At 45.6% G+C, this 20,069-nt stretch overlaps 1 protein-coding gene across 7 annotated transcripts in view; it reads left to right on the top strand.

Annotated features, from left to right (window-relative positions):
* The window catches only part of LOC146835261 (uncharacterized), a 339,148-nt gene that overhangs the window by 311,728 nt on the left and 7,351 nt on the right, over positions 1–20,069 (top strand). For all 7 annotated transcript variants that reach the window (XM_085602842.1, XM_085602839.1, XM_085602841.1 and 4 more), the window contains exons 10-11: positions 638–726; positions 6,285–6,467. In XM_085602842.1, the coding sequence (XP_085458968.1) occupies positions 638–726; positions 6,285–6,467 (272 nt within the window). The remainder of the gene's footprint in view (positions 1–637; positions 727–6,284; positions 6,468–20,069) is intronic.

Below are 20,069 nucleotides of genomic sequence, written 5' to 3'. Positions count from 1 at the left end.
CTATCCTATGGCAAGGGGTACATCTCTCATATTACAGTGCCAAACTGTTGTAGGGATTGGTAATCTAGTACCCATGAGGATTCAATGACCAGCATAACGAAGGTCCCTGGTAGGTTTACTTAAATAGAACTCTGCCTTGAGGCTCCTGCCATGAAGGGTCTTCTTGGGAGGAATTGGCATAGTATCATCGAGTCTTCAGGCTCAGTCCCTTTACTTGACTTTTCTAAGCTAGTTTTCTTAGCTTTCCCCACTCCAGCTGTTTTCAGTCAGACTTAACATATAAAATCAACAATTATTCATTTCACCATATTCCTAAAACATTCTTTCTGTGAGCATGCGTGCTCACACACACTCACTCCATCTTGCGCGCACACAAGTCATGCAGACAGCCGCTGACAAAATGTTTATATCATGGTGCACTATGTGTGGATGCTAAGAAAAATACTCAGAATACAGAACACAATGATATACAGTCTGTTGTACTCATTGTCCCTTTTACCAAGACTCTCATTCGCATACACAACCCACAACTAGTGCCTCTTAGCTGCACCACAGGATTTCTGCATGATGCAGTTCCTATCAAGAGATTGTGCAACAGACAACAAACCGACTATAACACATTTCATTTACTCTGCAGGATCACAATATCCAACATCAAAGACGAAATACAGAAACTTCACGCTCAAGACAGCCTGCGGCACCCAGCCACCAAGAAGGAGAGAAGCCGTGAGTACCAGCAGCACACAATCAATGTGTTGTGAATGGCAGCAGCGCTAGGGATCACTTACACCATCATATACTTTCATATGGTTCTAATCTTTATAGTACTGTGCTAACAAGAATCAAACTGGTTTTTGGGCTTCAGAACCCTGTCTGACCAATGCAATGTACTAACAGATCGTAACTAAACAGTCACAATTTACCAGACCTCCTTGACTCCAGGCGATTCCTAGAAACGTACGAAAGCGCACCCAGACTCAGAATGTGGGCGATGTGCAGTACTCAATTGGTGAGAACAATGCAACTTAATATGAACCGTGTATACTACATTTCATGTCCTCTGATGTGTTATATTTAAATAAAAAGCAAAAGTGTTATGCGGTGTGTAGGGAATTGGGCTTTTGTTGCAGTCACCCCCTTCTTAGCTACTAGATGTTGATTTTAGACTGACACTGAGGCAGGCTAACCAGACGTCGGTGCCAGTGCTCCTTCCCTAAAACAAGGTAAAATCTAATTATGCTACAACTGGCTAAGGAGTTTAGCTCCCCTGTAAGTTCCTAGTAAATGGTGCTCCATGTACCTAGCACAGGGGTACTAATGAGGGTCCCTAAGGGCTGCAGCATAGCTTATGCCACACTAAGGGATCCACATATAAATACCAAACCGACTGCCAGTGCAGGCTGAGTGACATGGTGCAAACCATGAGTGAAAACACAACATGAAACACACCCCTGTGTGCCATGCCAAAGTCACTGCATCTAATATATGGAAGTCACTCCTACAGCAGGCCTTTGAGCCCTAAAGTAAGGTGCATTATATTGTACATGAGGATATATCTGCATGAGCAGATATGCCCCTGGAATGTCTAGTTCAATCCTAGACATTGCAAGTAACCAGGGAAGCTATCCGAAGGTATGTACCAGTCAAAACGAGTTTCCCATCTGCATAATGGCTTCACTGAAACATATGGTGTTTGGTATCAAACATCTTTTATTAATAAACCCACCCTGATTCCAGTGTTGGATTTATTAATACATGCACCCAGAGGGCACCATAGAGGTACCCCCTGAAAACCTACCAGCCTCTGGTGTGTTTTCTGACCAGTTTCTGCCTGCCTGCCTGTCACCGACACAAGTTTCTGACCTCCTGGGTGAGAGCCTTTTGCTTTCAGGAGGTCAGGAACAAATCCTGCTGATTAGCCTTCCTAGGCCGGCAAGCTTCAAATAAATAGCTGCCTTTGAAATGCAAATCTGGCTCCCCTCACAGGAGACGAAGCCGACCCCCTTTGTCCGTAGTCCTTTGGCACCTGGACAGGTGGGAAAATTTGCTAGTCAGGTAGGCATGCCCACCCCCAGGCTAGCACCACCCCTAAGGTGGCCTAACCTGATGTGGGTACGACTTTTCAGAAGTGACCTTCATTGTGCTGGCACACTTAGGGACTCTGGGACAGGGTTATGCCCTCTTCCTACAGGAAGTGGTCATATAGGGAGCATAGTGACCCCAGGGGTAAGTAGCCCATTGCCTACTACCCCTCAAACCCCTTAACACCGCTAAAAATCGAAACTTTAGGGGACCACCAGATAGCAGGACTTCAGATTTCATTGGACACAAAAGGAGGAGTAGAAGAAGACGACTGCTGGCCCGCGAACTGAGGAACACGACTGACTTGGCCCCTTCATGGAGCAACTGATTCATCCTGCCACTGTGCAGACATCTCTTGCAGTGGAGGTGCTACTTCCCTGCAACCGCAGACACCAAAGAAGGAAGACCCGGTACACCGACCTGCCACCTAAGGGGACTTCCGACTGCGCAACTGCTCAGGAAGAGGTAGCAGCGTTCCCACAGGTCACATTCGTCCTCACTCCAAGTATGGGGAAGCCAGGACCAACCGGAGCTGCACAGTACCAATCCATGAGGTACTGGACCCCTTGCAGCAGCCACGGCTTGTTCTACCCAGACCATACATCAATGCCGAGGAAGATCAACCTGCATTTCGAAGAACTTCAGGGACAGTGAGACCCACGTTGAGGGTGCCCCATCTGACCTGTTTGGTCCTCTGCAGCAGAAACCAAGACCAAAAGTGAGTTTGTGACTGCCGCCCCAACATCTCAAAGCACCTATGCACCTGCGCCCCAGAGCCCAAGGGAGGTGATGGTGCCACCCAGTCTTGGGTTTGTCCAGACTGAACTTCCAGTCGCCGCCTGCAGCCTCTTTCTGCAGGCCACATCGAACCGCTAGACTCCTGCACCGGAAGCTGACACCACTGCACCTGAGCTCCACTGCACGAGGAGAAGTGGACCAAGGGTGTCTCTGTGTGCCCGAGGATCTCAAGGGTCTAGCTCCCTCTATGGGATCCCCCGGACTATTCCCCCTGTCCCTACTTGTAGCCTCTTTCTGACCGGACCTTTCTCCCATTGAAGTGAATGACGCGTTGACGCACCTCTTCATCCGGACGCCCCAGAGTCTCCAGAGGTGATCTGTTGGTGTGGCCATGGACCTTCCCTCATGCTCGTCTCAAGGCCAGAAGAACAGTCCCGTAAGTCGCTCACAAGTGTCCAAATGCAATACATGTTTTTCCTCCATAGGATAACATTGCCGATCCAGAAAATGCCCTGTCCATTTCTGAAAATTGTAAAAATTCATATCTCAAAAAGTACTTACCGATTCCAATGATCTTGGTATCTACATTTATATAAAAATGTGTTCTTTTTAAAAGCTGGTATTGGTTTTCTTTGAGTGTCTCTAATTTACTCCCTTTGTTTTAGCACTACCATCTGATATGACTAAGTGCTTGCCCACACTAACACAAAAGACAGCATTTAGGGTGTCATTTGTGCTGCTGTAATTCCTTTGTGGTTTGCCTGGACTCTTTACAAAGTGTACCACTTTTTTGGTTCATTCTTTAAAGAGCCAGCATCCTACACAGTGCATGGACAATAAGATGCCTCAAGATACTGGTGTAAATGCCTGCAACAGTTTCCTATCAAGGTACTTCATAGCATAGTGGTAACCATCTCAGCTAAGTAATGAAATCCTGAAATACTGCCTGCCTTGCTCCCACTGGATAACCAAGCCTCCAAGCGGACCCCTGATGCACAACATACCACAGAGATCCAACACTGCTCTTACATACCTGCACACAAATGTCCTGGAGCTCTCACTGCACTGACCGCTGAAGCAGATACAAACAGGATATGATAGATGGTACACTGCATGTGCATTCAGCACACCATCACAACTGCATGTAATGAGTTATCACGCTGCTCACATATCAAATTTACACCATCAGCACAACATCTATACCTACACATTAGGCAGAACATTCAAACACATCACAGGTATGTAATGTACTTGGTTATCACTGTCCACGTGATATCCTATTCTAATTACACAACAGGGAAAACAACCACCAGCACAGAGACAGAATATGGCCAGCTAGAGCCAACACTGCACAGATATTCCACATGTTGCTTACAACAGCTCTCTCCACCAGGCCACATCATGCTCTATCATACAGCAGCACACATTAAGATAGAACTCCAGCACAGCCAAGCATATGATCGTCTGTCTAATACGAACATTGATTCTCTTGGGTATCCGTCACACAGTATTCTTGTTTGATGGACAGTACTTAATCCAAAAACATTTAAGGTAATTACAGGCAGAGGCAGTGTGATTAACCATGACAGTATGACACTCTGTTTAATCCAAAAACATGCAATTTGTACTTGTGGCGATGACACAGCAGCAAAAAATAAAGAGAAAAGTGTGTATGTACAAAGGTAGCAAATGATAATAGAACAACGAGAACCAAACTATTGAAAAGTCAAGATCAAGCGAATGCAATGCTGTCAACATAGTTTCAACACCTTGGGTTAAATAATAGGTCATCATCAGGACATGAATACAGAGGAATATTGTGTATATAACTAAGTGAACCACTGTTACCTTCTGTGTATTACAGTTCTCTTGCTATTATGCAACCAAAAAGCATTTGTTACCACATAAATTGGCTTACATGTGTAGATATCTGGCGGGTTACTGAAATGCCTAGTGACCTAGAAGATGCTTACGCAATTTAGTTCTTTGTTCCCATTTCATTCTTAAAATGTGCTATTTAGATGCTGCCAGCTCACTTAACATGTTCACCTCGCAGCGCACTCATTCGCGTCATTAAAAGCACATCTTCACAAGCCGAATCAGACTCTGGTCTGTGATAGAAATTTGGAACTATTTGGAAAGTCTCCCCTGAGGATTGCAAGTACTCCACTGCTAATCGAATGGCAGGCTCTGCGCTGTAAGTTATCCTCATCATCAGAAGGAGGATCAATGTGAAATCTTCTGGCATGACTGCATGCGACCCGCCTTAGTCTCCTTTGTTCTGCGGGCACACTGAAGAATTGTGGAGAATAGTACTTGGTGTCTGATCCCTTGCACTATTCTATCGAGTTCACTGCCTCACACACATTTTACTCTATAATTCTCATCGTATTATTCCGAGGATCATTTTAAATCACTAATATCTGATTGTAAATCAGTAAGCGTGGAAGAACAGAGAGAATATACATGTATATAGAAGGTTTCTTTGAACACTAATGCGCCTCAAACTGACCCTCTGTTGTAGTGCACCAATAGAAAGAAGCAATAGGTTAGGTGCACCAGATAAAGTCACACTCAATGCTAGTGAACGTCAGTGTACCAGTAATGACACTGGAACAAAACACAAACTGGTTGTAAATGGATAAATGCAGTGACTCGTAACCTTTGATAGAAGTAAAGCATGTTGGCTTTTTATGTACTTTAATGGTCTATTCCCAATCAGGCCCAATAAAGATTTTGATGATGATGGCTTTAAAAAAAGTGATTGTTTAATTCAAGGTGGCATAGATATCCCATCTCTTTCTGGGTGTGAGGCAACAGGTGTCATAAAGGATGGTATAAAATGCCACAAAGACTCTTAATGAACCTATGCTACAGTGAGTTAAACTGTGGCTACTCTAGGGTATCGGCATACAACCGGTATGCATGCTTTAATTCATTTGCAGAGAGACCTCTTCAGATTGCAGCCCTTTGTTGACTTTGTTTCTTACTTTAGGTGCAGAATTGGGGTGGTGAGGAGGGGGAAAGGGGGAGGCAGTAGGCCACCCTGTCTATGCATCAAGACACAAGCTACACTGGGTATCCACCTTCTCCAGGGCACAGGGCTTTGTCGCAAGCTCTTTTCAAAGGATCAGTACCTTTCCTGAAGAGGAAGTGGTGAAGGATATCACATTTAGTAATTACCTCTGTGGTTCTGATCAAATCAGTACTTTGAATCGTATTTTTTATGAAAATCAATACAGTCCTTCTTGTAGATGAAATACTGCTTGCAGCACTAGTTTTATAGTTGGGGATAAACAAATTACATTTGCCTTGAAGCATCTCCTCACCCTGTGGGACGTGACCTTTAAGTCTCATTTCTAGCCGTATGTAAATCAGAGATACTGTAACTTATGGCATGATGTATAATATATAGTTCACAGTGAGATAGTTTGATCACCACTGAGATCATGGTTTAATTCTAGGTACTACGAGGAAAAATCCACTTCTCTGTATTCCTACTGGTCGAGTCAAGACAGCCCCGAATAAGAAATCCACAGCGAGTTCCTCGGGGGAGGACGACTCGGCCCCTGAGCTCAGCTTTGGGGACATCAGCTCCGAAGACCTCTCGTCGGCCTTGGACATTGGAACAGGCAGTAGAAAACACAGTAAGCTTTCCTCCTGTATCAGTGCTACCAAGGAAGTTGAGACTGTGATATTCACCTGGGTGTCTCTTTTCAGCAGCCTCCTCTTCCTCAGGGGAGGACGGTTGTGATAGTTGGAGGCAGACTTTTAACTGCTAGCAGTCTATTCAATCGCCAGCTCGAAATGTTGTTCCACAAATATCCCAATATATCCGTGCCCAAGTTACACATCTTCATGTAATATTACTTACTCGCATGGCTCGCTTCTCGGCCAGTATTGGGCTTCAGATGTTCCTCTGAATGTCTGCCGCCATATCGTGATCCCATTTTCTGCGCAGCACTAGAGTCCACATCACGATCCTGATTTCAGTGCGGTTGCAGGAGGGGTTTGTGCAGTAGTATGCCTCTCGTTTTGCTCAGCACACATCCATTTTAGCTCAACTGGAAGAGATTACTAAACACTCCTTTGTTAAAGCCACAGAGACCAATAAATAACCTACACATAATACAATTAATAATTTAAATTTTGATTGGATGTCTGCACGTAAAATTTCCTTTTGTCTCCTTTAACTACAATTAGATTGACAAATTCCTGCCAGCAACTAGAAAACATTTGAAAATGTGTTGCGCTATCATTCCGTAACACAAACAAACGTGTTAATAGCTTTGCTTAAAGAACATCCACATACCAAACCTCTGCTCCTCCACACACATGGAGTTAGAAGCAAACACAGAGTGACCTATAAACCCCCACGCAGGCGCGCACTCGGGCCCAGATTTACTTCACATTCATGCAGTGCAACAAGAGAACTTGCTGCACTGCGTGGCATGAAATCAAGAGAGCAGAAATGTGCCATATTTAGTAAGATATGACGCGCTCCTTGTGCTGCCGCACTTGTGGCAGACAAGTGCCAATGCGGGCACCCTTGCGACATGCTTCAAGGATGACTACATTCTGGTCAAGATAGTTTTTCCCCAGGAACAAACACTTTCCAGCACAAAAGCAATCCTTAGAAGTGTATTCCTCTTTGTATGTGTGCTGCAGCAGAAAGCCAGCAGAACGATTGATGGACAGAATGCTGAACAATGCCCAACGTTCACCCCAGTACAGAAATCCGGGCCTAAATTCATATTTTTTTTTGCTTACCATGCTATTCCGGTTTGGACCCAGCCATATGCAAATCCATCTTGACCCTGCTCCCCATGGGAACAATCCCGCCCGAACTGCACGGCCAGGTCCTCCCCAGACCAGAAACAAGCATCCTGGGACAGGTTTCGGGGTATCCCCCCGTCAAACAGCCAGGCAAGTTTGACTCCAGTGGCATGGCGAGCACGGTACCAAAGTCCAGGCATACCTGTCCCACTTAGGGTGACAAATGCAAAAAGAACAATTTGTGGACGGAATGCTGAACAATGTCAAACAATCACCCCACAGTACAAAGATCTAGACCTAAATTCATTGGGATTTTTTGCTCACCATGCCAATCCAGTTCGGACCCAGCCACATGCAGATCAGTCTTGTCCTTGCTCCCCATGTGAGCAGTCCGGACTGAACTTGAGCAGGGTCCAGACTGATATGCATATGGCTTTGTTCATATTCGGGTGGCGTGGTGAGTGAAAAAACAATGGATCACTGTACTGGGGGTGTGTGTTTGACATTGTTCAGCATTCTGTCCATTAATTGTTCTTTTTCCAGCAGCAAGCTGCCCACATGCATAGAGGAAGTAACAATGAAAAATACAGATATTTCTTCACAGTACACCAATGTCAGGTAGGCGCTCCATTTTGGCGCAAAGACAGGTTTACTGCCTTAAGTAATTCTGGGTTTGCGGCAAAACACATGGGTGGATGCACGGAAACACCCATGCTCCACCCATGTTACGCCTCCCCTAAACAAGGTAACGCAAGGTGCTGTATTGTGCTACTTTGCAAGTGAAAAGTGATGAAAGGCCACACAAAAATCAATTTGCGTGGCTTTGTAAATGACACTTCACCACTTCCATTGCTTTGCGTGGACTCGCGTGACACAAGGACAGCACAAGTGCTTAGTAAAGCTGGTCCTCGGTTTATCTTTCTCACACATACCTACTTTCTGTCTTGTTTGAATTTGTTTATGAACTGTGCATCTGATTTTAGTTGTGGGTGTATATGGCGGTCCTGCTTGTGCACATATGCTCTTTGAAGTGTGACATGGTTAAATCCTGAGGGTGCTTTGGGGGTTTTGTAGAGATGCAGAAGTGCCGCATTCAAGTACAAAACCACAACAGTGCTTGGAAGCCTCCTAATTTGAATGCATGAGTCCAGCTGCCCCTAAAACTGTTGCCCTTTCACTCTAATGCTTGTTTCTCATGTGAACCGTACAGACTTGCTGACTGCATTTTTCCTAGCTTTTTTTAATTGTGTGTTCTGTAATTTAGCTGTTGCTGTAACAAACATTACACAGTAGTTCATATTGCTGAATGTCAGGCCGTCTGGGTTATTGTTAACAGTGGATGTCAATAATACATATATTTTGTTCTGCAGAAATGTGCTGTCCCCTGATCATATACTGTTGCTCTGCAGTGGGACATGGCATGTGGGGGTAACATTCTCAAAACAGGTTTCACAAAGAGCTAAATGCTGGATACTCCATTTTTAGACCGATGCCTACTAGACAGTGCAGCGGAGTGGTTGCTAAAGACTTCGAGGCACATGTATCAAGGCTTGCGTTGCTTTTGCACCCCGTTTTGCACCATGCCACGGGGTGCAAAAGCAACAGAACTCTTGAGATGCGTGGCCTTGAGTGGCTTGATAAATCCAGATTAATGCAATTCTGCACAAATCGCTATGTTGCGTTAATCTGCCCCAGGGAGGTTTTCCATGGGTTTTCCTTGGCAACACCCATGGATTTTGATGCATACCCAGATTTACCAGAACTGGTAGACCTGGGAATGCACCAAAACTGCTGTGCCTCCCCAGGTGAGGTTTAATGAGGAGAAATATCTTTATTTCTCCTTGTTGTTCCTCTTTCTATGTGTGCTGCACACATAAAAAGAGAAAAATACCTCGGGGATTCTATTATTTGTAGGAATGTGCCATTTCCTGCACAGAAACAATCTGCTATTAACGCAGGCACCCTTGCACAATGGTGCAAGAGTGCCTGTGTTGGTGCTAGGCAGCACATTGTGCACCAGGGCTGAGAAAAGGCAGGAATGCCTCATACAATGTTAAGTATGGTGTATTCCTGCCCTTTCTTTGTCACACAGTGCTGTTTGATAAAATAAAGAATATGCCCCATATTGTGGACATTCTGGAAACTTCCTGGTTATGCATTCCGCCCATTGCTTACCGCTCTGCTGGCTTTGTAACTCACATTTGCTTTCTTTCTATTTGCTGACTTTATCTGTTTTAGGCCGTTTAGCATACCTTTGTCCTTCCCGAGGAGCATAGCCTGTTTACCACCTCTTTGACTGGCTCCTTGTATTGTTCCATCAGTGCTTGCTTTCTGGAAACATAATTCATGAGGCACCTCACAAGAGTAGATGTGTTTTCAGTTAGGTCCCTTGTATGCTAGTTCAGGAAGCAGTAAAGTGCTGTATTTCATTGGAAAGTTTCCTGTCTTCTATCTTTCTGCTTGACTGATTCTACTCATCTTTGCCAGATGCAAACCTGTGAGGAACAATGTTCTAAGCTTGTTTTATTTGAGTCCGTGCTCCTTTTTAATGGCTCAACTTAATCCACTTGCTCAATTTCTTGCCCATGGAAGTAGAAGATTGGGGGGTGCTGAAACATCCCAAACTAACCATGCTGGAGATCGGAAGTGAATGAGCAATAAACAAGCCTTTACAATTTGTTCTTATCACATTTGCTGTGCATTCAAAGACAGAGGCTAAATGTTGCAAGTTACTGGGGGCTGAAAGTAGGCCTGGTCAGTGAACTCCCTACGCATTCCATCCACCACAGAATTCAGGCAAAAACTGAGTCCGTCTCTAAACTGCACTCACAAATGCTTTGATAAAGCAACTTTGCATGCTAAAAAGCATATACCAATTCACCAAAGTGAACTTTGAAAATGAAAACTTATATGCAGTGAGAGAGGTGATGAAATCGGGGTCCCCCCAAACCTAGGGGGAGGACCAAGCAGATGCCTTGAACTCGAAGAGCATTTCATGCTGAACGATTCAGTGGTGTTCCCATCCTCTTAGGACCACCCCAAGCACAGTTATGGCCAAAAATACAATCCCAACCAAAGGCCCTGCAAAGCATTATGAGATGAGATTAGCAGAGATTAGCAGTGGGCAGTGAATATTATAGTATCCAATATCAAAATAATTCTACAAAGAGCTGCAGTTCAACTAGTCGTTACTAGGTGTCCCTCACGAGTATGGTGGAAACAAATATTTTAATAGGATCTAAACAAATCAATACACTAGGTGATTCCGATTTCGTCACACTGTTTGTGCGCTGTATAGTTTTATCAGTAAAACTCTGTCTGTGCAAACGTAAAGATCAAGTCAGTTGAAAATACATTTGCTGTAATGGCAGTGCGCTACCACACATGCATGCACCACTCTACACAACTCCACTCTACGCCCCGCCGCACTACTGCACTGTATGCCACTCCACTTAACACTCTACCCCACTCTGTGCCAATATGCACCCATCCACTCTGACACCCTACTCCTCTCTATGCTTCTGTACACCACTTCACTCTGCTGCACTCGATTACCTTCTACTACACTCTAATATATAACCCTCTACTCCACTGTGTGCCCCTCCACACCAGTACACTACTCAATGGCACTCTGATCCACATCCCTCCATTCTACACCACTCTTTGCCATGCTAGTTCACTCTACACCACTCAACTCTACAATGCAACTTCACTCTGACCTTCCACTCTACGACACTCTATGCTACATTACTCCACACCACTCTGCGACACTACGCTACCACTCTCCAATCTACGACACTCAACTCCACAATACACTACTCCACACTGACACTCCGCTTTACGACACTCCACGGCACACTACTCCCCTTTGAAACTGTACGACACTCCACGCCACTTCACTCACCAGCAGTTAACTGTACACCATTCCGCATCAATTTACGCCACTTCACTCTACTACACTGCTCCACTCTGACACTCAACTATCTGATACTCCACTCCACCCCACCCTGTGACACTCCACTCTACTCCATGCCACTTTACTTCTCTCTACACCAGTCTATTTTACTCTACTCTGACACCAATCCACACAACACCACTCCTTGAATCTCCACTCTACACCACTCCTTGACACTCCACTCTATACCACTCCACAACACGCTACTCACTCTCCTTTAAGCCACTAACTTTTGTCCATGCTGAACAGCAGTCACGCTGGGGTACAACATGGCTAAAGAACATTTGCTAAGCCAAAAGCTCTCGCATAGGTGAAACCTATTCGCTTTGACAATGTTTTTTTCTTCTATGTGGCTAATTCTACATGCCTGATACAAATGGAACACATGAACGAAGTGCAGCGTATCAGGGTTGTACACATCACATGTTCATGCTGTACCTGTCTGAGAGTTTCATTTTTAAGGAGTATTCTGGTATCTGGAGAAAATTAAAACCATAAAAATGAAGGATCCAGCATGCTTTGCACAAGAGTCTTAAAATAATCTGGCTATTCAGTTAACCCTGAGGTTTTGGAGCATTAAACCCAGGACTTAGATTCTAACAGCATGCACAGATTATAAGTAAAGCATTAAGAGTACAGCTGCGCACCCAGTACGTTGTCACTTTATGCGTTGTACAGCAACACCTACATATAAAAGACTGGTTGCTTCAGATAATTGCCCCATGTAATATTTTCCAGGACGGCGTGATTGAGATTTAATCTTCTGACATTTAGGTTTCTGCTCATATTTGTTCAGTTCGAAATGGTTGCTGCTTTACCACAGGGCTCTGGGGCATATATGTAAAGAAATGGTGCAGTGGCAAAGTTTGCAGCGCTGTGCTGCATCATTTCCAAAACATAGGGATGCTCCATAGTTACAAGAATGTGGCACACCCGTTTTCCCTAGCAACAGCGCTAAAAATCTCTGTCTGGCACCAGCACACACACTTGCATCATAGTGCAAGGGTGCCTACGAAGCAGGGAGGATTGTGCACGAACGTGGCCCTTCCTTCACATAATCAATAATGGCGATTTGCTACTTCTATGTGTGCTGCAGAATGCACACATAGATAGCAAAAACAGTAGAGATATAAGTATTTCTCCTCGTTGCACCAATCTAACGCCTGCTTTTGCATGGCGTTAGTTTTTGGTGCTGCCTCACATTTACACAGCCTTGTAAATCTGGGGCAGTGTTAAAAACCAATGGGTATTGCGATGGAACGCCCACAGCAACACCTACTACATGCCCCTTTCACTCAGATACCTGCATGGAAGGGTACCATATTTACAGAGAGCTGTTATGCCATGCAAAGCATGCTCTGTAAATATAGTGCAGGGCACTGCGCTTCTGGAACATCAAAAACAGTGATGGTCTGGCGGTACAGTCTCCTCGTACATATGCCCCTCTGTGCCGTTAAAAAAAAGTTTTCATGGACCTGCTAAACTACAATGTCAAAATATGTCAGAGCTGCTGGCAGATTGAATGGTAACCAGTGACACACATGGAAGTTATCTGCCTCTGACACTGGTTGGTTAACACCACCAAAGGTTTGAGATTATCCACTATCTTTCTTTGTGGCAGAAGAATGTCAACTCTGTCACCAAACTATCACCATACTCACCCAGCCAGGCACACTGTGGCCCTCATCTGAACATTCACCCACTAATATTCACTCATAGTTATTCTTTTACAAACCGATTGACCTATACACTTATATATTCACTCCCCCTGGCACTCAATAATAAGTCACCAGAACACTTACATGTTGTCTCATCATGAGGCACTCACTTTCTCAATCAGTCCTCCCACAGTTACTTACACAGTGAGCCACCTACTATTTCACTAGTACAAGTATTGTGCTATTGAAATAAAGATCTTTGAATAAACAGAGTTTATAGTAAAACATTTTATTAGTGTGGGGCCAAAGAAAAAACATTTTAAGATGGCCACCTTCTTGGATTGATGTATATAAACCAGCAACAGGCGTAACCCATTGGCTTTGCCAATGCTTGTTTAACCTGTGTCCAAGCCAGCTCTCTTCCCAGGTGGAGAATCATCTGTAATGTGGCAAATGTTATATCATCTAGAAATAACCTTACTTGGCGTTCTGATGGTGGTGAGATGTGAACTGCTCTTGATTGACAAGCAGTCCAGGTATAACTACGTAACGCCTACACAGAGCATTCATTCTCTACACACTGCTGTGTATATTTAAAAGACACATAGCGAGAAATTTAAAGCAAAGATAAATAGTCTGTTTTAGTTGTGCTTGTTGGTCTCTGCCCTCAATAATTTCTTGTTTTCTTTCACTTTGTGGGTTTGGAAATGTGCATTCTTGAGAGCCAAGGCAAACAGCTAGTCTCTTCCTGTAATTGGGAAATGGTCTTATTCACGGTCCGCATGTCCAGCCTTCCCTGACTGTCTCGGTCATTTCTGGCTGAGGAGTAGTATGAACTTTGATGCTTTTTAGGTCAAGCCTGAGTCAGCGTGCATGCGCTGCTCTGAGAGACTTGTAGTTGAGTATTGTAAGAGAAGCCCCGCCCACTCTCCACACACATTTTTCATTGGTTTGTGTCATTGTCCTTCGCAAATGCTGGCATGAAAGTGGTTGTTAGTCCCTCCCTGGTACCGCCATGTCTGCATTTGTAAACATCCATGGCGACTGGCCCCTTTACTTCGGATGCGACACGGCAGGTCTTATTTAGTTTGTAGGCACTGTTTTCTTTAATGGGTTTCTCCTACTGCGGGCACGGCGTGCTTTCCCCACCATGCCCGCTTTCACTTTCAAGCAGCCCGGGACAATGGCGGCAGAGGTCTCGCATTTACAAGTGTTTGAGCAATTGCCATTATAAATGACCATAGTTTAAACTCATAAATTTGAGATCTATTGTTATTGCAAATGCTTGTTCTTATGAGTTACCAAGCCAGTCAGACGCCCGTCACTCTGAACATAGTCACATGCTCACTTCTCCAGCAGAGAACGTCCTTCCTCAGTCTGTCTCTCGAGATCTCGAAGTCCAAGGAAGTGTGGGTGGAATATTTGAGGAGCTTGTTTCAGTCTCAGAGTAAACCTGTTTTGTGAAATGCTGGGCACTCGGTTGTCCTCTGGTAAGACCTACTCTGCTGAAAGGTGGTGTGAGATGTTCCTTTCTACCCAGCGTGCTTCACAGTGAGGACAGAGGAGCAGAGTAATGTTATTCTTTGGAGCTGAGGGCTGGTTTGCTTCTCTGCCTTTCACCTGCTGTCACTCCATTCTGAAAATAAGACTGGGGCTACTGTTCCGTGTAAAGTGTTTAATCATGCTGCTACTAGAATACGCTCCCTGAGATTTGGTTGTTTCATAAATTCTTTCCTTTATCTATTCTTACGGTCTGGAGCAGATAATATTCAACCTTCATTTGTTTCACTTCATGACTGGTCAGCCAAAATGCTCAGTGAGGTGGCCGGAGAGAGCAGTAACAAAGGTGAATTATGTTTGTTCTCCTTGCTTCCTCTTTCTATGCGTGAAACATTCTGCAACACTCGTAGAAAGAGGAAAATGTCTGCGGATTGTTATTTGCGCAGGAAGGTGTTCTCTCCTGCACGAAATTAATCGTATCCGTAACGCAGGCACCCTGCAGCCTGGCGCAAGGATGTCTGCATTGGTGCCAGGCAGCCACATGTGCGCCAGCAATGGGAGACATCAGATGAGCGCAATATTTTTGTAAATTTGGGGTGCATATTTATGAGCCCCTTGTGCGGCAATAGCGTCACTTGGCCTCATATAGAGTGAGGCAAGGCAGCGCAAATTGCTACATTGCTTTACTCTACTCCAGGGAAGTGTTCCATGGGCATTGTTGTGGTTGTTTCCATGCAGCACCCATGGATTTTGATGTTTCCGCAGATTAAAAAAAACATGTAAATCTGGGAATGCAGCAAACCCTTACTGCTTCCCGGGGGAGGCGCATCTCAACAAAAGTTACTCCACATCAACTATCTGGAGCTACTAGCCATATTCTTAGCACTAAAAGCCTTTCAAACTCATGTCTCAGGCAAGGCCGTCTTAGTCCGCATCGACAACATGACAGCCATGTACTGTATACAGAAACAAGGCGGCACACACTCTCCGCAGCTCTCTCAGCTAGCCCAGAGCATATGGGCTATACCCCAAAAAATCTTTCTCCTAGCCCAACATGTCCCAGGAGTCCAAAACACTATGGCAGATCTGCTGAGCAGACAAACACAGCAAATTCACGAGTGGGAACTCCATCCACAAGTTCTTCACCCGTACTTTCAAATGTGGGGGCATCCGCAGATGGACCTCTTCGCCACCCACGAAAACACAAAATGCCCAACCTTGCGATCTGGCTCCTGAAATTCTAGAATTCGGTTATCTAAATCTTCCTCCTGACTGTATGAACGTCATTAGAGAAGCTAGGCGACCTACCACTAGAGCTTGCTACGCAGACAAGTGGAAACGTTTTGTGGTCTATTGCCACAACAATAACTTCAATGCCCTAGATGTGTCCATTCAACACATCATAGGCTATTTACTACACCTACAAAGATGCAATCTAGCCTACACGTCTATTAGACTGCACCTTGCAGCCATAGCAGCTTATCTACAAAACGGGCAACATCTATCACTCTTTAGAGTACCTGCCATAAAAGCCTTCATGGAAGGCCTCAAAAGAATAATTCCCCCCAGAGTGCCACCCTCACCTGTGTGGAACTTAAACATCGTTCTCACCAGACTAATGGGGCCTCCCTTTGAACCTCTACACAAATGTTAACTTCAATTTCTAACATGGAAAACTGCTTTTCTTGAAGCCATCACTTCCCTCAGAAGGGTCAGTGAGATACAAGCACTCACCATTCAAGAACCTTTTCTACAAATGCACCATAACAAGGTTGTTCTCCGTACTAATCCAAAATTCCTCCCTAAAGTCATTTCTCCCTTTCACCTAAACCAATCTGTGGAACTACCCGTATTCTTCTCGCAACCACAGACCGTTGCAGAAAGAGCTCTCCACACACTAGATGTCAAACGAGCCTTACTCTACTACATCGAAAGAACACAACCCTTTCGTAAGACCAAACAACTGTTCGTTTCCTTCTCACCATCACATAAAGGCAACCCCATCTCCAAATCGGGGATAGCTAGGTGGAATGTCAAGTGCATTCAGATTTGTTACCACAAAGCAAAACGAACGCTATCTGTTCCCCCTAAAGCCCACTCTACACGTAAGATAGGAGCTTCCATGGCATTCTTAGGGAACTTCCCCCTAGATGATATTTGCAAAGCAGCTACATGGTCAACACCGCACACTTTCACTAAACACTATTGTGTAGATGTGCAAACTAAGCAACAGGCTAGTGTGGGCCAGGCTGTACTCAAAACATTGTTTCAAACCACTGCAACAGATACTGGTGGTCGCCGCTAAGGATGGGTACTGCTATATAATCTATGCACAGTGTGCAATCTGCAGCTCATATGCCTCGAACGACAAATACTACTTACCAGTATGCATCTGTTCTTGGCATGTAGAGCTGCAAATCTACACACGCCCACCCGCCTCCCCGGCTACCTTTATCTGCTCCAGTTCATCTTATTTAGATACAACACATATGGGCATCTTCACTGTTTATTACTACGCTCCATAATTTCCCTGCTGGCGGAAAAAAATCTGAGGATGGAGCCGAAGCCCATGCGCAATACGATCCAAAGGAGGAGTCACATACCTCGTGACTTCCAAAGACTTTCCAAGAGGAAAAATAACTGCAAACATCCGGGCCCAACACCAGGTGGCGATCTATGCACAGTGTGTAGATCTGCAGCTCTACATGCCAAGAACAGATGCATACTGGTAAGTAGCATTTGCCTTCCTCTTTCCATGTGTGCTGTATTCTGCAGCACACCTAGAAACAGGAAAAAACCTCCCAGGATTGTTTTTGTGCAGGAAGGCGCCGCTTCCTGAGCCTAAACAATCCTGCCAACAACACAGGCACCATTGCACCATGGTGCAAGGATGCCTACGATGGAACTAGGCTGCTGAAACAGTGCCAGCACAGGGGGACAGGACAGGAGCTGCTAAGATGAGAACACCCTCTGCAGGGTGGTGTAGGCTTTGCCTGTGAGAGTGTTGAGTAACACCCCCAGGTTGGGCTGATCTGGAGGTGTGCTTTTGTGCCATTTATTGTGAAGCCCCGGCTGCGGAGCAATGGCGGTAGCCTGGTGTGGGCTAGGCATTGACACTTGCCTGTGCTCTTGAGCAACCAGTCGTCGAGGTAGGGGAAACCATGGATGTCTCTTCTTCCTTTAGTGTGTGGCTACCACTGCTAGGCATTTTGTGAAGACCCTTGGAGCAGTGGTCACCCCCAACAACAGTACTTTGAATTGAGAATGATGCCCACTTACAACAAAGCGGAGGTAGTGCAGGTGCGTGGGCTGGATGGGAATATAGGAGATATTTTTGAGGGCTAATGCCATCATGTAGTTGCTGTGTTGAAATAGTAGGATGGCATCCTGCAGGGTTACCATATGGAAATGTTCTGAGAGGGTATAACGATTGAGGGAGCTGGCCTTCTTGGGTGTGCGGAAGTGACGAGTGAATTCCCTTGCGAGAATGGTGGCGGGCACTGGTTTTATGGCCCCTTTTTGAAGCAGCGCCTGTACTACTTTTTGCAGAAGGCTCAGATTTTCTCTGCTGAGGGTGTTGGTGAGGGGTGGGATTGTCTGAGGGGTTGTGCAAAGTTCTAGGCGGTATCCTTAGCAAATAACCGCTACCACCCATTAGTCTGATGTGATTTCCTCCCAGCAGCAAAGGATATTGTGCAGTCTCCTCCTAACAGGTGTTATCTGATCAGGGTGGAGGCAGAGGGAGTCAGTGTTTGGAGGTGGAGGCCTCCTTGTTGGAGCCACGTCTACCCCCTTCCATTCTTTTCTCTGTTATGTTATATCGCGCACAGATACTCAAGAGTGTCCCGGCACGGAGCCATAACAAGGGGTGGAGAGTGAAATTTATACAAAGAGATGTGTTTTCAAGAGCTTTCTGAAAGCCAGTGGATCCTTGATGTTGCAAAGAACAAAGGGAAGGGCGTTCAATGCCACGGCAGCTTTCCAGGCGAGAGAGCTGCAACTTAACCTCTGGCATTTAAAGCGGGGAGCCAGAGCCAGCAGTTGAGCCGAGGAGCGCAATTGTCTCAGAGGGGCATAGAAAGTCACAATGCCATGGCTCCGCACGCGGCTCCGCATGACGTCACTGGAGCCATAAGAGGACCACATGGGTGTGATGACGTCAGTTCCCTTTTCTCTGCGCTGTCCGCTAACGTTTTTTTCTGGGACTCTCCATACTTTCGACTGGATACTTTATTTCGGATGTATCTCTCGCTCTTTTGGCATGTCTGCCTGAAGAAGTCTGGCTTTAAGCCCTGTAAGGAATGCGGGGGGCATATGTCTATTACTGACCTGCATGAAGACTGTCTTTGGTGTTTGTCTTCTGACCACGACGTCGAGGGCTGTTCTTCCTGCAGGAAAATGAACCCGAAGGCTCTGAAGGAGCGGGAGGCCAAGCTTTATATGGGCAAGGCAAGAAATGAAAAAAGGGGTCGGAAAAGGTCAAAGTCCAGGATGCCCGATGGACAATGACTAAAGATTTAAACTTAACCCTTGCAGCCAGTGTAATGAGCTCAGATGGTGGCTCATACAACTTCTGGAGGGCAAGTCAAAAAGAAGCCTGGCTGCCGCATTCTGGACCACCTGAAGCTTTTTCAGCAGGTAGTCAGGAATGCCAACATAAAAGGCATTAGCATAGTCCAGCCGAGATAGAATAAGGGCACGGATAACTGTCTCCTTCGCAGAGCCCTAGGTAGAAGGGAGAGAAACTGCCTTAGGGTTTTAAGCAGGCCGAAGCACGTGCCTGCAAGCTTCTTGACCTGAGTATAGAAGGAAAGGTTCTACTCGAACCACTCCCCCAGATTCTTAACAAGCTTTCCAATAGAGGTAGGCAGGGGGGACTCTGGTGGCCAGAGAGTGTCCCTAAACTTAGGTGGAAATTTCTCAAAGAGAAGAATCTCAGACTTCTCTTCGTGAAATAGGGGGAGCATTTTGAAGAACGGCCTGACGGCGCGAGCCTGACCGCGCGAACGTGTGGGCTGTTGGGCGCTACAGCTTATGTGGGGCGCACCCGTGCAGTCTCATGGCTCTCGCCAAATTGTACACTGGGAGCCATTCCCGTCCCTTGAGGACTGTTGGGCTTGTGCTGCTCTTGCGCGTATACGGTGTAATACACATTAGAACCCTGGTATTTTGGCTCGCGCTTTGAGCAGGGGCCCAGAAGCTGATCATAGAAACCTACTGGATTGTTTAGGACCGCCCCCTGAATTGCGGTCTCAACGCGTAGGAGATCTCATGCTTGCTGCCCTGAGGATACTGTTCTGGGGCTGAATGCTTCACATATTTACAGCGCGACGCCTGGGAGCCATCGCTCGCTGCTGATA

This window comes from Triturus cristatus, chromosome 4_2 (genome assembly GCF_964204655.1).
Source record: "Triturus cristatus chromosome 4_2, aTriCri1.1, whole genome shotgun sequence".
In the NCBI taxonomy this organism is placed as follows: Eukaryota; Metazoa; Chordata; class Amphibia; order Caudata; family Salamandridae; genus Triturus; species Triturus cristatus.
The sequence above is the reverse complement of the archived record's forward strand: the minus strand, read 5'-3'. Positions and strand labels throughout refer to the sequence as shown.